Source organism: Lampetra fluviatilis, chromosome 79 (assembly GCF_964198595.1).
Source record: "Lampetra fluviatilis chromosome 79, kcLamFluv1.1, whole genome shotgun sequence".
NCBI lineage: Eukaryota > Metazoa > Chordata > Hyperoartia > Petromyzontiformes > Petromyzontidae > Lampetra > Lampetra fluviatilis.
Genome location: NC_136353.1, coordinates 2,282,723 through 2,300,384, shown reverse-complemented (window position 1 = coordinate 2,300,384; position 17,662 = coordinate 2,282,723). Strand labels below are relative to the sequence as shown.

Genomic DNA, 17,662 nt, shown 5'->3' with positions numbered 1-17,662 from the left:
CGGGGTGTGGAGGACGACATGACGTCACGTGGCCACCGCGTGAAAATTGACGTCACCGCGGCACCCCTCCCTCCCTCTCCCTTTTCCCGCCGAGGCCGAGGTCGCCATTGCTTTGGCGTCCGTCTCTCACCGGGTAAGCGCCGACAATCTACTTCCATCGACGGTGAAGTCGCGGCCATCGAGCCCGAAGGTCTCTATCGATGGCGAGCCGACACTTCGGGCGAGTAGATGAGGGTGGAAAAAAGGTTTACGGGGCGATTTGTTTTTAAGATAAAACGTTTCGAAAATTTCGTGAGGCGGCGTTAGGGTCGGGGCCTTGTCCGCGTCTCTCTCTCGCGCGGTTGATAAAATCGCTCCCTCCGCCTTAATTGCGCGATGGTTTGACGAGTTTTTAACGCGTTAGTAGTGGGGGCTTTCTCGAGCAAATATCGATAGTATAAGTGTTTGAGGGGTGGTTAGATGGCGTATAAATATATAAAAGCGTCGTTAAGGAAAGGCCTTCGCCTGGTGATGGTTGCAAGCGTGGTCAGTGACTCGGGTGTCAAATGTTGCGTGGATTTGGCTTTTCCCAACAACACTACTGGTGCTGTTCTACACTAAACACTGCACTATGATACATTACACTATTATACTGCACTATTATACTGCACTATTATACTGCACTATGATACACTGCACTATGATACACTGCACTATGATACACTACACTATGATACACTACACTATTATACTGCACTACACTACTATACACTGCACTACTATATACTGCACTACTATACACCACTACTCTATACTGCACTACTATACACTGCACTACTATACACTACACTGATACACTGCACTATGATACATTACACTACGATACACTGCACTACTATACACTGCACTACTATACACTATACTATTATACTGCACTACTATACACTACACCACTACAATACACTGAACTACTATACACCACTACTATACACTACACTACTATACACTACACTATTCACTACTCCACTACTATTTACTACACCACTACTATACACTACTATACTGCACTATTATACACTACTACACTATACACTACACCACTACTATATCTTGATTTGAAGCTTTCGTGACTGCCGGAATCCATACTCTTTGGTTCTTTCGGTAAAGTCACGTAGGTAGAAAAATAAAACTATAAAAACACCACTACTTTCCACTACACCACTACTTTCCACTACACCACTACTTTCCACTACACCACTACTTTCCACTACACCACTACTATACACTACACCACTACTATACACTAGACTATACACTACACCACTACTTTACACCACCACTACTATACACTACACTACTACTATACACTACACCACTACTATACACTAGACTATACACCACTACTATACACTAGACTATACACCACTACTTTACACTGCACCACTACTATACACTAGACTATACACTACACCACTACTTTCCACTACACCACTACTATACACTAGACTATACACTACACCACTACTTTCCACTACACCACTACTATACACTAGACTATACACTACACTACTACTATACACTACTATACACTACACCACTACTTTCCACTACACCACTACTATACACTAGACTATACACTACACCACTACTTTCCACTACACCACTACTATACACTAGACTATACACTACACCACTACTTTCCACTACACCACTACTATACACTAGACTATACACTACACCACTACTTTCCACTACACCACTACTATACACTAGACTATACACTACACCACTACTTTACACTGCACCACTACTATACACTAGACTATACACTACACTACTACTATACACTACTATACACTACTATACACTACACCACTACTTTCCACTACACCACTACTATACACTAGACTATACACTACACCACTACTTTCCACTACACCACTACTATACACTAGACTATACACTACACCACTTCTTTACACTACACCACTACTTTCCACTGCACCACTACTATACACTAGACTATACACTACACTACTTTCCACTACACCACTACTATACACTACACTATACACTACACCACTACTTTACACTGCACCACTACTATACACTACACTATACACTACACCACTACTTTGCACTACACCACTACTATACACTACACTATACACTACACTACTTTCCACTACACCACTACTATACACTACACTATACACTTTTCCACTGCACCACTACTATACACTAGACTATACACTACACTACTTTCCACTACACCACTACTATACACTACACTATACACTACACCACTACGATACACTACACCACTACTATACACTAGACTATACACTACACCACTACTTTACACTGCACCACTACTATACACTAGACTACTTTCCACTACACCACTACGATACACTACACCACTACTATACACTAGACTATACACTACACCACTACTTTACACTGCACCACTACGATACACTAGAGTCTAGTGTAAAGTAGTGGTGCAGTGTAAAGTAGTGGTGTAGTGTATAGTCTAGTGTATAGTAGTGGTGTAGCGGTGTAGTGGAAAGTAGTGGTGTAGTGTATAGTCTAGTCACTAGACTATACACTACACCACTACACCACTACTATACACTAGACTATACACTACACCACTACACCACTACTATACACTACACTATACACTACACCACTACTTTCCACTACACCACTACTATACACTAGACTATACACTACACCACTACACCACTACTATACACTACACTATACACTACACCACTACTTTCCACTACACCACTACTATACACTAGACTATACACTACACCACTACTTTCCACTACACCACTACTATACACTAGACTATACACTAGACTATACACTACACTACTACTATACACTACTATACACTACACTACTACTATACACTACACCACTGCTATACACTAGACTATACACTACACCACTACTTTGCACTACACCACTACTATACACTAGACTATACACTACACCACTACTTTGCACTACACCACTACTATACACTAGACTATACACTACACCACTACTATACACTACTATACACTACACTACTATACACTACACCACTACTATACACTAGACTATACACTACACCACTACTTTCCACTACACCACTACTATACACTAGACTATACACTACACCACTACTTTCCACTACACCACTACTATACACTAGACTATACACTACACTACTACTATACACTACTATACACTACACTACTATACACTACACCACTACTATACACTAGACTATACATTACACCACTACTTTCCACTACACCACTACTATACACTAGACTATACACTAGTGTTGTACTAGTAACGAATTGGCCACGTTCTGTTAGCATGACACTAAACCTTACCAAATTGACCGTGGCGGGTTTAACGTGTATAGTAGTGCACTGTGTTCACTATATTTGACACCGAACGGACCTAGGGGTATCCCTGCTCCGCCGGGTTTTCGGGACTCGATTCACGCGGAAGCTCCCCAACACCACTCACCACGTGTCTCCCCCTACACCCCCTCCACGTGGTTGTCTCCCCACGTGTCTCCCTCTACACTCCGTCAACATGTCTGTCTCCCCGCGTGTCTCCCCCTACACTCCGTCAACGTGTCTTGTGTCTCCCCCTATACCCCCTCTACGTGCCTTGTGTCTCCCACGTGGTTGTCTCCCCACGTGTCTCCCTCTACACTCGTCCACGTGTCTCTCTCCTCGTGTCTCTCACTCCCCCCCCCCCGCCTCCCCCCGTCTTCCCGTGTCTCTCACCCCCCCCCGTCTCACCTTGTCTCATCCCACTGTGTCTCAAACCTCCCCCCACCGTCCCACCGTGTGTCTTATCCCACCGTGTGTCTTATCCCACCGTGTGTCATGTCCCACCGTGTCCCACCGTGTCTCACTGTGTCCCACCGTGTCCCACCGCGTCCCACCGCGTCTCACTGTGTGTCTCGTCTCTCCGTGTCCCACCGTGTCCCACCGTTTCTCACCGTGTCCCACCGTTTCTCACCGTGTCCCACCGTGTTTCACCGCGTCCCACCGTGTCTCATCCTACCGTGTCTCATCCCACCGCGTCTCACCGTGTCTCATCTCACAGTGTCCCACCGTGTCTCACCGCGTCTCACCGCGTGTTCCCCTCCCATCCAGGTAGCGATGTCAGACGCCAAATCCCCGGCTGCTGCCACCGGCGGCGCTGCCGCCGCGGCGCCCGCCGGCACCGCCCCTGGCACCGGCACCAAGAAGCGTCGCCACTGCAGCCGCAACCCCGAGCTGGCGCGAGGCATCGGCAGATACTCGCGCACGGCCATGGCGGAGAGGAAGGCCGTGTACAAGAGGAAGATGCACAGCGTCAGGACCAAGGTGAGAGGTGGGGGGAGATGGGGGGGGAGAGGTAGGGGGGGAGATGTAGGGGGGGAGATGGGGGGGGGGGGGAGATGGGGTGGCGGAGAGGAAGGCCGTGTACAAGAGGAAGATGCACAGCGTTAGGACCAAGGTGAGCGGTGGGGGGAGATGGGGGGAGGGAGAGGTAGGGGGGGAGATGGGGGGGAGAGGTATGGGGGGAGTGATGGGGGGGGGAGGTAGGGGGGAGAGGTCGGGGGGGTGATGGGGTGGAGAGAGTTCAAGTTCATGTATTAGGTCTAGCCCTTGAATCGGGTGCAACCGCAACAAACAAAAAACACGAACAAAAAACATCTTGTAGTGAATATATGTGCCTGAGTGCAAACAGAAAATCCAAGAAAAGACAGCAAAATATTGCAGAAAAAGCACCGTTACACCAACGCTGTGTGCAAAAATCCCAGTGGGATGCAAGTCAAACAACAACAACAACAACCACAAGACAACTTAGATTAAGGCCATCAGTCTTACTTCGTACTACAACAACACAAACATGGCCAAACCCAATACACTTTTTGAAATCACCAAAATAAAGCCGTGAAAGCAATGAAAAAGCGATCATAGGAACTGTGATGGAATTTTCACAATAAACGGCATAAACAACATGTACCACCAAAACCCTGCAGCCATAGCTGGCTGCATGAGTCACTCCACAACAGCAGGAGCATCAATCGGAGTATTATAATTTTTCAATGCACCTTGAAGATCGGCACACTGAGAGAGGAAGGCAGTGTACAAGAGGGGGGGGGGGGGGGGTCGGGAGATGGGGGGGAGAGGTAGGGGAAGGCCGTGTACAAGAGGGAGTCCACATCGTCAAGACCGTGCTGTCTCCGTGCCAGAGGTCGCAAACGAGTTTTGATTCCTTACCCGTACCCGGCCGCACCAGGGTCGCAAACGGGTACCCGTACCCAGCCGTACCCGGCCGGGTATCGGGTACCTGATTGCGACCTCTGGGATGAAGCCACGTTGCAGGCGCGGGTGGGTTGATTCCAGGAACTTGAATTGTGAGAAGAGACAAGACGTTGGGAAAATGAGCCACTCGCCCAGCCACTCGCCCAGCCACTCGCCCAGCCACTCGCCCAGCCACTTGCCCAGCCACTCGCCCAGCCACTCGCCCAGCCACTCGCCCAGCCACTCGCCCAGCCACTCGCCCAGCCACTCGCCCAGCCACTCGCCCAGCCACTCGCCCAGCCACTCGCCCAGCCACTCGCCCAGCCACTCGCCCAGCCACTCGCCCAGCCACTCGCCCGGGTACCCGATTGCGACCTCTGGGATGAAGTCACGTTGCAGGCGCGGGTGGGTTGATTCCAGGAACTTGAATTGTGAGAAGAGACAAGACGTTGGGAAAATGAGTGACAAACGGTGACTCACCAGTGACTCACGGCCTACCCGTACCCGGCCGCACCAGGGTCGCAAACGGCAACCCGTACCCGGCCGGGTACGGGTTGCCGGGTATCGGGTAGGCTACGGGTATCGTGTACCCGGTTGCGACCTCTGCTCCGTGCTCTCCTCACCGCGCCGCGTCTCCCCCCAGGCCGAGAAGAAGCTGTCGAGCGAGCGGCCGCAGAAGAAGCGTGTGGAGGCCGTCGTGGTGAAGCCCATCGGCGGCGACAAGAACGGCGGCACGCGCAAAGTCAAGCTGCGCAAGATGGTGAGCTCCTCCTCCTCATCGTTACCCCCCCCCTTCTCGTTGTTACCCCCCCCCTTCTCGTTACCCCCCCCTTCTCGTTACCCCCCCCCCTCCTCATTACCCCCCTCCTGCGCCCCGCGTCTCCCTCCTCCCAGTGTCTCGTTCTTCCACCCCGTGTCTCCCTCCGTGTCTCCCTCCGTGTCTCCCCCCGCGTCTCTCTCCACATCTCCCCCCCCCCCGCGTCTCTCTACATCTCCCTCCGTGTGTGTCTCCCTCCGTGTGTGTCTCCCCCTCCGTGTGTGTCTCCCCCTCCGTGTGTGTCTCCCCCTCCGTGTGTGTCTCCCCCTCCGTGTGTGTCTCCCCCTCCGTGTGTGTCTCCCCCTCCGTGTGTGTCTCCCCCTCCGTGTGTCTCCCCCTCCGTGTGTCTCTCCACATCTCCCCCCCCCCCCGCGTCTCCCTCCTCCCAGTGTCTCGTTCTTCCACCCAGTGTCTCCCTCCGTGTCTCTCTCCACATCTCCCCTCCGTGTCTCCCTCCGTGTCTCTCTCCACATCTCCCCCCCGCGTCTCCCTCCTCCCAGTGTCTCGTTCTTCTACCCCGTCTCTCCGCGTCTCCCCCCACGTCTCTCCGCGTGTCTCCTCCCTCATCTGTCTCTCTCCCCCCGCGTCTCTCCGTGTCTCCCTCGTGTCTCCGCGTCTCCTCCCTCGTCTGTCTCTCTCCCTCTCCCCACGTCTCCTCACCCCCCTCCTCACGTTTCCTCCCCCCCCCCCGCGTCTCTCTCCCCGCGTCTCTCTCCCCGCGTCTCTCTCCCCGCGTCTCTCTCCCCGCGTCTCTCTCCCCGCGTCTCTCTCCCCGCGTCTTTCTCCCCGCGTCTTTCTCCCCGCGTCTCTCTCCCCGCGTCACTCTCCCCGCGTCTCTCTCCCCGCGTCTCTCCCCGCGTCTCTCTCCCCGCGTCTCTCTACCCGCGTCTCTCTACCCGCGTCTCGCTCCCCGCGTCTCTCTCCCCGCGTCTCTCTCCCCGCGTCTCTCTCCCCGCGTCTCTCTCCCCGCGTCTCTCTCCCCGCGTCTCTCTCCCCGCGTCTCTCTCCCCGCGTCTCTCTCCCCGCGTCTCTCTCCCCGCGTCTCTCTCCCCGCGTCTCTCTCCCCGCGTCTCTCTCCCCGCGTCTCTCTCCCCGCGTCTCTCTCCCCGCGTCTCTCTCCCCGCGTCACTCTCCCCGCGTCTCTCTCCCCGCGTCTCTCTCCCCGCGTCTCTCTCCCCGCGTCTCTCTCCCCGCGTCTCGCTCCCCGCGTCTCGCTCCCCGCGTCTCTCTCCCCGCGTCTCTCTCCCCGCGTCTCTCTCCCCGCGTCTCTCTCCCCGCGTCTCTCTCCCCGCGTCTCTCTCCCCGCGTCTCTCTCCCCGCGTCTCTCTCCCCGCGTCTCTCTCCCCGCGTCTCTCTCCCCGCGTCTCTCTCCCCGCGTCTCTCTCCCCCCGCGTCTCTCTCCCCCCGCGTCTCTCTCTCCCCGCGTCTCTCTCCCCGCGTCTCTCTCCCCGCGTCTCTCTCCCCGCGTCTCTCTCCCCGCGTCTCTCTCCCCGCGTCTCTCTCCCCGCGTCTCTCTCCCCGCGTCTCTCTCCCCGCGTCTCTCTCCCCGCGTCTCTCTCCCCGCGTCTCTCCCCCCGCGTCTCTCCGTGTCTCCCTCGTCTCTCCGCGTGTCCCCTCCCTCATCTGTCTCTCTCCCCACGTCTCCTGCCCCCCCCGCGTCTCTCCGCGTGTCTCCCTCGTCTCTCCGCGTGTCTCCGCGTCTCCTCCCTCGTGTGTCTCTCTCCCTCTCCCCACGTCTCCTCACCCTCCCCGCGTCTCTCCCCCCGCGTCTCTCCCCCCACGTCTCTCCGTGTCTCCCTCATCTCTCCGCGTCTCCTCCCTCGTCTGTCTCTCTCCCTCTCCCCCACGTCTCCTCACCCCGCGTCTCTCCCCCCCCCCTTCTCGTCCCCCCACGACCACCCCCCCCAGCCGCGCTTCTACCCAACCGAGGACGTCCCTCGCAAGCTGCTGTCCCACGGCAAGAAGCCGTTCAGCAAGCACAAGCGCTCCCTCCGCTCCTCCATCGTGCCCGGCACCGTGCTCATCCTGCTGACGGGCAGGCATCGTGGCAAGGTACTCTGTCCACCACGCGGCGGTCTCGCCAGTGCTCCACACAGCAGCACCACTCCATGCCGCCTTTGTCTCCCCCCCCCAAGTGTCGCACACACGGACATTGACATACACACATTGACGTACACATTCACGTACACATTCACGTACACATTCACGTACAGACATTCACGCACACACATTCACGTACTCGCGTACACACGTACACAGACATTCACGTACACACATTAACGCACACATTAACGCGCACATTCACGCGCACACATTCACATGCACACATTCACGTACACACATTCACGTACACACATTCATGTACACAGACATTCACGCGCACACATTCACGTACACACATTCACGTACACACATTCACGTACACACATTCACGTGCACACATTCACGCGCACACATTCACGTACACACATTCACGTACACACATTCACGTACACACATTCACGCGCACACATTCACGCGCACACATTCACGCGCACACATTCACGTGCACACACATTCACGCGCACACATTCACGTGCACACATTCACGTGCACACATTCACGCGCACACATTCACGCGCACACATTCACGCGCACACATTCACGTACACAGACATTCACGCGCACACATTCACGCGCACACATTCACGAGCACACATTCACGCGCACACATTCACGCACACAGACATTCACGCGCACACATTCACGCGCACACATTCACGTACACAGACATTCACGCGCACACATTCACGCGCACACATTCACGCACACACATTCACGCGCACACATTCACGTACACAGACATTCACGCGCACACATTCACGCGCACACATTCACGTGCACACATTCACGCGCACACATTCACGCACACAGACATTCACGCGCACACATTCACGCGCACACATTCACGTACACAGACATTCACGCGCACACATTCACATACACACATTCACGTGCACACATTCACGTGCACACATTCACGCACACAGACATTCACGCACAGACATTCACGCGCACACATTCACGCACACAGACATTCACGCACAGACATTCACGCGCACACATTCACGCACACAGACATTCACGTGCACACATTCACGCGCACACATTCACGCGCACACATTCACGCGCACACATTCACGTACACACATTCACGTACACACGTACACAGACATTCACGCGCACACATTCACGCGCACACATTCACGCACACACATTCACGTACACACGTACACAGACATTCACGCGCACACATTCACGTACACACATTCACGTACACACGTACACAGACATTCACGCGCACACATTCACGCGCACACATTCACGCACACACATTCACGTACACACGTACACAGACATTCACGTGCACACATTCACGTACACACATTCACGCACACGGACATTCACTTGGGCGCTAACCGCTACACTACCACTCCACACACACAGGTACACACGCACACACACACAGCTACACACACACACAGCTACACACACACACAGCTACACACACACACAGCTACACACACACACAGCTACACACACACACAGCTACACACACACACAGCTACACACACACACAGCTACACACACACACAGCTACACACACACACAGCTACACACACACACAGCTACACACACACACAGCTACACACACACACACAGCTACACACACACACACACAGCTACACACACACACAGCTACACACACACACACACAGCTACACACACAGGCACACGCACACAAAGCCCACTCGCACGCGCACCCTAATCACTCACCCACCCGTGATTTGTGTTGATGGTTTATGCTGTGTGTGTGTTGTTTGTTGATGGTTTATGCTGTGTGTTGTTGTTTGTTGATGGCTTATGCTGTGTGTTGTTGTTTGTTGATGGCTTATGCTGTGTGTGTTGTTTGTTGATGGTTTATGCTGTGTGTTGTTGTTTGTTGATGGCTTATGCTGTGTGTTGTTGTTTGTTGATGGCTTATGCTGTGTGTTGTGTTGATGGTTTATGCTGTGTGTTGTGTTGATGGTTTATGCTGTGTGTAGTTGTTGCTTGTGTTGATGGTTTATGCTGTGTGTTGTAGTTTGTGTTGATGGTTTATGCTGTGTGTTGTTGTTTGTTGATGGTTTATGCTGTGTGTTGTTGTTTGTTGATGGCTTATGCTGTGTGTTGTTTGTTGATGGCTTATGCTGTGTGTTGTGTTGATGGTTTATGCTGTGTGTTGTGTTGATGGTTTATGCTGTGTGTAGTTGTTGCTTGTGTTGATGGTTTATGCTGTGTGTTGTAGTTTGTGTTGATGGTTTATGCTGTGTGTTGTTGTTTGTTGATGGTTTATGCTGTGTGTTGTTGTTTGTTGATGGCTTATGCTGTGTGTTGTTGTTTGTTGATTGCTTATGCTGTGTGTTGTTGTTTGTTGATGGCTTATGCTGTGTGTTGTGTTGATGGTTTATGCTGTGTGTTGTGTTGATGGTTTATGCTGTGTGTTGTTGTTTGTGTTGATGGTTTATGCTGTGTGTTGTTGTTTGTGTTGATGGTTTATGCTGTGTGTTGTAGTTTGTGTTGATGGTTTATGCTGTGTGTTGTTGTTTGTGTTGATGGTTTATGCTGTGTGTTGTTGTTTGTGTTGATGGTTTATGCTGTGTGTTGTTGTTTGTGTTGATGGTTTATGCTGTGTGTTGTTGTTTGTGTTGATGGTTTATGCTGTGTGTTGTTGTTTGTGTTGATGGTTTATGCTGTGTGTTGTTGTTTGTGTTGATGGTTTATGCTGTGTGTTGTTGTTAGTGTTGATGGTTTATGCTGTGTGTTGTTGTTTGTGTTGATGGTTTATGCTGTGTGTTGTTGTTTGTGTTGATGGTTTATGCTGTGTGTTGTTGTTTGTGTTGATGGTTTATGCTGTGTGTTGTTGTTTGTGTTGATGGTTTATGCTGTGTGTAGTTGTTGCTTGTGTTGATGGTTTATGCTGTGTGTAGTTGTTGCTTGTGTTGATGGTTTATGCTGTGTGTTGTAGTTTGTGTTGATGGTTTATGCTGTGTGTTGTTGTTAGTGTTGATGGTTTATGCTGTGTGTTGTTGTTTGTGTTGATGGTTTATGCTGTGTGTTGTTGTTTGTGTTGATGGTTTATGCTGTGTGTTGTTGTTTGTGTTGATGGTTTATGCTGTGTGTTGTTGTTTGTGTTGATGGTTTATGCTGTGTGTTGTTGTTTGTGTTGATGGTTTGTGTTGTGTGTGTTGTTGTTGTGTAGCGAGTGGTGTTCCTGAAGCAGTTGGCATCGGGGCTGCTGCTCGTCACAGGTGAGGGAGGGAGAGTGCCTGCCGGCCATGAGCCTACAACACTATCACCAACACTAACTATCACTATAACTACCACTAACACTACCACTAACACTACCACTATAACTACAACCAACACTACCACTAACACTACCACCACAACTACCACCAACTAACACCAACTAACACCAACTACCACAATTCCATCCACCCCACCACCTCACTCACCCACCCAAACCCCTCGCCCACCTCACCACACCACCCACCACCCACCTCACCACCCACCTCACCCACCACCTCACTCACCAACCACCTCACCACACCACCCACCCCACTACCCATCCACCTCACCCACCATCCACCCCACTACCCACCTCACCCACCTCACCAACCACCTCACTCACCACCCACCACACCACCCACCTCACCAACCACCTCACTCACCACCCACCACACCACTCACTCACCACCCACCTCACCCACCACACCACCCACCTCACCAACCACCTCACTCACTCACCACCCACCACACCACCCACCCCACTACCCACCTCACTCACCACACCACCCACCTCACCAACCACCTCACTCACCACCCACCACACTACCCACCTCACTCACCACCCACCACACCACCCACCACACCACCCACCTCACCAACCACCTCACTCACCACCCACCACACTACCCACCTCACTCACCACACCACCCACCACCTCACCCACCACCCACCTCACCACCCACCTCACCCACCACCTCACTCACCACCCACCTCACCACCCACCCATCCACCTCACCCACCACCCACCCATCTCACTCACCAACCACCTCACCACCCACCTCACCCACCATACCACCCACCCCACTACCCACCTCACCACCAACCACCCACCTCACCACCCACCTCACCACACCACCCACCCCACTACCCATCCACCTCACCCACCACCCACCTCACCACCCACCTCACCCACCACCTCACTCACCACCCACCTCACTACCCACCCATCCACCTCACCCACCACCCACCCACCTCACCACCCACCTCACCACCTACCTCACCCACCACCTCACCACACCACCCACCCCACTACCCACCCACCTCACTCACCACACCACCCACCCATCGACCACACCACCCACCTCACCCACCACCCACCTCACCCACCACCCACCCATCTCACTCACCCACCCACCTCACCCACCCACCTCACCACCCACCTACCTCACTCACCACACCACCCACCCCACTACCCACCCACCTTACCACCCACCTCACTCACCACCTCACTCACCCACCACACCACCCACCTCACCCCACCACCCACCCATCCACCTCGCCCACCTACCCATCTCACTCACCACCCACCTCACCCACCACCCACCCATCTCATCCACCACACCACCCACCCCACCTTACCACCCACCTCACTCACCACCTCACTCACCCACCACACCACCCACCTCACCCCACCACCCACCCACCCACCCCGTACTTGGCTCTCGACACCACCTCAACCTCCTCCCCGCCCCTCTCCCCCCCCCTAGGTCCGTTCCGTGTGAACCGCGTGCCCCTTCGCCGCGCCCACCAGAAGTTTGTGATCGCCACGAGCACGCGCGTGGACCTGTCTCCGCTGTCGCTGCCCCGTCACCTCACGGACGCCTACTTCAAGAAGAAGCGTCTGCGCAGGCCCAAGCATCAGGAGGGAGAGATCTTCGACACCAAGAAGGAGGTGCGGGGGAAGGGGCGGAGGGCGACCGCTGGCAGCGTCGTTGTTACCACCATCGTCATCGCCACCGTCATCATCACCACCATCACAACCACCACCGTCACCACCACCACAACCGTCACCGTCGTTACCACCACCATCACCGTCACCACTATCGCCACCACCACAACCACCACCGTCACCACCATCACAACCATCACCGTCGTCACCATCACCGTCACCACCATCGCCACCACCACAACCGTCACCACCGCCGCCACCACAACCATCACCACCACCGTCGTCACTGTCATCACCACAACCGGCACCACCGTCACCACTGTCACCACCACCGTCGTCACCGCTGCCACCACCACCACCACGCCTCACTGCTACTACTACTCGCTGGCCCACCGTCACACCCAACCACCATCTCGCCCACCCTCCATCTCGCCCGCCCACCCACCGTCTCGCTCACTCACCCACCCACCATCTCACTCGCCCACCCACCATCTCACTCACCCACCATCTCACCCACCCACCATCTCACCCCCCCACCATCTCGCCCACCCACCATCTCACCCACCCACCGTCTCACTCACCCGCCCACCATCTCACCCACCCACCATCTCGCCAGCCCACCCACCGTCTCGCTCACTCGCCCACCCACCATCTCACCCACCCACCATCTCACCCACCCACCATCTCACTCACCCACCCACCATCTCACCCCACCATTTCACCCCCCCACCATCTCACCCACCCACCATCTCACTCGCCCACCCATCCACCATCTCACTCACCCGCCCACCCACCATCTCGCCCACCCTCCATCTCGCCCGCCCACCCACCGTCTCGCTCACTCACCCACCCACCATCTCACTCACCCACCCACCATCTCACCCACCCACCATCTCACCCACCCACCATCTCACCCACCCACCATCTCACCCACCCACCATCTCACTCACCCCCCACCATCTCGCCCACCCACCATCTCACCCCCCCACCATCTCACCCACCCACCATCTCACTCGCCCACCCATCCACCATCTCACTCACCCGCCCACCCACCGTCTCACCCACCCACCATCTCACCCACCCACCATCTTGCCCACCCACCATCTCGCCCACCCTCCATCTCGCCCGCCCACCCACCGTCTCGCTCACTCACCCACCCACCATCTCACTCACCCACCCACCATCTCACTCACCCACCCACCATCTCACTCACTCACCCACCATCTCACCCACCCACCATCTCACCCACCCACCCACCATCTCGCCCACCCTCCATCTCGCCCGCCCACCCACCGTCTCGCTCACTCACCCACCCACCATCTCACTCGCCCACCCACCATCTCACTCACCCACCATCTCACCCACCCACCATCTCACCCCCCCACCATCTCGCCCACCCACCATCTCACCCACCCACCGTCTCACTCACCCGCCCACCATCTCACCCACCCACCATCTCGCCCGCCCACCCACCGTCTCGCTCACTCGCCCACCCACCATCTCACCCACCCACCATCTCACCCACCCACCATCTCACCCACCCACCATCTCACCCACCCACCATCTCACTTGCCCACCCATCCACCATCTCACTCACCCGCCCACCCACCATCTCGCCCACCCTCCATCTCGCCCGCCCACCCACCGTCTCGCTCACTCACCCACCCACCATCTCACTCACCCACCCACCATCTCACCCACCCACCATCTCACCCACCCACCATCTCACTCACCCCCCCACCATCTCGCCCACCCACCATCTCACCCCCCCACCATCTCACCCACCCACCATCTCACTCGCCCACCCATCCACCATCTCACTCACCCGCCCACCCACCATCTCACCCACCCACCATCTCGCCCACCCTCCATCTCGCCCGCCCACCCACCGTCTCGCTCACTCACCCACCCACCATCTCACTCACCCACCCACCATCTCACTCACCCACCATCTCACCCACCCACCATCTCACCCACCCACCATCTCACCCACCCACCCACCATCTCACCCACCCACCATCTCGCCCGCCCACCCACCATCTCGCCCACCCACCCACCATCTCACTCACCCGCCCACCCACCATCTCACCCACCCACACACCATCTCACCCACCCACACACCATCTCACCCACCCACACACCATCTCACCCACCCACCATCTCACCCACCCACCATCTCACCCGCCCACCCACCATCTCGCCCGCCCACCATCTCACTCGCCCACCATCTCACCCACCCACCCACCATCTCGCCCACCCACCATCTCACCCCCCCCACCGCCCCTCTCTCCCCCCCACCAGAAGTACGAGCTGTCGGAGCAGCGCAAGCAGGACCAGAAGCTGGTGGACGGGCTGCTGCTGCCCCAGCTGAAGGCGGTGCCGCAGCTGCGCGGGTATCTGCGCTCCCGCTTTTCTCTCGGCTCGGGGGTCTACCCCCACAAGCTCGTCTTCTGAGGCGCGGGAGGGGTGACAGGGTGACACCGGCTAGCGTGAGGAGGGTGGTGTCTGGTTAACCACGGGGGGTCTACTCTGGCGAGCGTGAGCGGGTCTCTCTCTCTCGTTAGCCTAGGGTGGGGGGTCTCTCTGGGTAGCCTGGGCTTGTCTTGGAAATAAAGGCACAAAAACAAGATATGGCGCGTGCTGTTGTGGGTTACTGTGGGTGGGTGGGCGAGTGAGTGCGGTGAATGGTGTGGGCGAGTGGTGAGAGGGGGTGGGTGAGTGGTGAGAGGGGGTGGGTGAGTGGTGAGAGGGGGTGGGTGAGTGGTGAGAGGGGGTGGGTGAGTGGTGAGAGGGGGTGGGTGAGTGGTGAGAGGGGGTGGGTGAGTGGTGAGAGGGGGTGGGTGAGTGGTGAGAGGGGGTGGGTGAGTGGTGAGAGGGGGTGGGTGAGTGTGGGTGAGTGGATCAATGGTGAGTGGGGTGGGTGAGTGGTGAAGAGTGGAGGCAGTCGCCCTCAAGCAATGTGACATCGTGCACCTAGCCTGGCACAGCAGTCAACCCATGGCACCTGCAGGGTCTGCCTGCTGACAACCACCTGTAGTGTGTAGTAGTGTATAGTGTAATATAGTGTAGTAGTGTATAGTGTAATATTATAGTGTAGTAGTGTATAGTAGTAGTGTATAGTGTAATATAGTGTAGTAGTGTATAGTAGTAGTGTATAGTGTAATATTATAGTGTAGTAGTGTATAGTAGTAGTGTATAGTGTAATATTATAGTGTAGTAGTGTATAGTAGTAGTGTATAGTGTAATATTATAGTGTAGTAGTGTATAGTAGTAGTGTGTAGTGTAGTACACAGACAGACAAACGCACTCAAGTTCAAAAGCGGGCTGGAGGGGTTTATTCATCACCGACATCATCATCACTGGGGCCAGTAAAATAGGGACCACTTTGTGACGACGACCAACACTGGTTACTGAAAGACCGTGGGATTGCCTGCCAGAGTAACATGACATCGTGCACCTAGCCTGGCACAGCAGCAGTCAACCCATGGCACCTTCAGGGTCTGTCCCGTGACCTCCTCCTGCACCTAGCCTGGCACAGCAGCAGTCAACCCATGGCACCTTCAGGGTCTGTCCCGTGACCTGCACCTAGCCTGGCACAGCAGTCAACCCATGGCACCTGCAGGGTCTGTCCCGTGACCTCCTCCTGCACCTAGCCTGGCACAGCAGTCAACCCATGGCACCTGCAGGGTCTGTCCCGTGACCTCGACCTGCACCTAGCCTGGCACAGCAGTCAACCCATGGCACATGCTAGGTCTGTCCCGTGACCTGCACCTAGCCTGGCACAGCAGCAGTCAACCCATGGCACCTGCAGGGTCTGTCACGTGACCTCCTCCTCCTGCACCTAGCCTGGCACAGCAGACCCAGCAGGTGCCATGGGTTGACTGCTGCTGTGCCAGGCTAGGTGCAGGAGGAGGAGGTCACGGGTCAGACCCAGCAGGTGCCATGGGTTGACTGCTGTGCCAGGCTAGGTGCACGATGTCACATTGCTGGAGGGCGACTGCCTCCAACTGCCCAGGTAGCTTCAACGTGCACCTAGCCTGGCACTGCCCAGTTGGCAAGTCCACTCAGCTGCACACGCTCCTGTGCAGCATCAATCTCTTCTCCAGCCCGTGTCACTCACCCACACCACTCACCCCACTCACCACTCACCCCACTCACCACTCACCCACAGCAACACCACTCACCCCACTCCACTCACCCCACTCCACTCACCCCACTCACCCACATTCTCACTCACCACCCACACCACTCATCCCACTCACCACTCACCCACCTTCCACCCCACTCAACCACACCACTCACCCACCCACCACTCAACCAAATTCTCACTCATCCACCTCGCTCACCACCCACACCACTCACCCCACTCACCCACCCACTCACCACATTCTCACTCACCTCACCACTACCACTCACCCACCCACTACCACTCACTCACCACTCACCACATTCTCACTCACCTCACCACGACCACTCACCCCACTCACCCACTCACCACTCAACCAC

The 17,662-nt window shown here is 55.3% G+C and overlaps 1 protein-coding gene across 1 annotated transcript; it reads left to right on the top strand.

The window, feature by feature from the left end:
• On the top strand, nucleotides 1-15,785 carry RPL6 (ribosomal protein L6). The gene is made up of 7 exons (XM_078884231.1): nucleotides 1-133; nucleotides 4,161-4,373; nucleotides 5,944-6,060; nucleotides 8,026-8,169; nucleotides 11,399-11,447; nucleotides 12,975-13,159; nucleotides 15,458-15,785. Exons 2-7 carry the CDS (start codon nucleotides 4,167-4,169, stop codon nucleotides 15,608-15,610), a joined length of 855 nt encoding a protein of 284 aa, XP_078740357.1. The 5' UTR covers nucleotides 1-133; nucleotides 4,161-4,166; the 3' UTR covers nucleotides 15,611-15,785.
• The last annotated feature ends 1,877 nt before the right edge of the window (nucleotides 15,786-17,662 follow it).

Coding starts and splice junctions, on each gene's coding strand:
- RPL6 (XM_078884231.1), top strand. CDS start 4,167: ATGTCAGACGCCAAATCCCCGGCTGCTGCCACCGGCGGCGCTGCCGCC. Junction 6,061..8,025: donor AAGTCAAGCTGCGCAAGATG/GTGAGCTCCTCC, acceptor CACCCCCCCCAG/CCGCGCTTCTACCCAACCGA. Junction 11,448..12,974: donor GGGGCTGCTGCTCGTCACAG/GTGAGGGAGGGA, acceptor CCCCCCCCCTAG/GTCCGTTCCGTGTGAACCGC.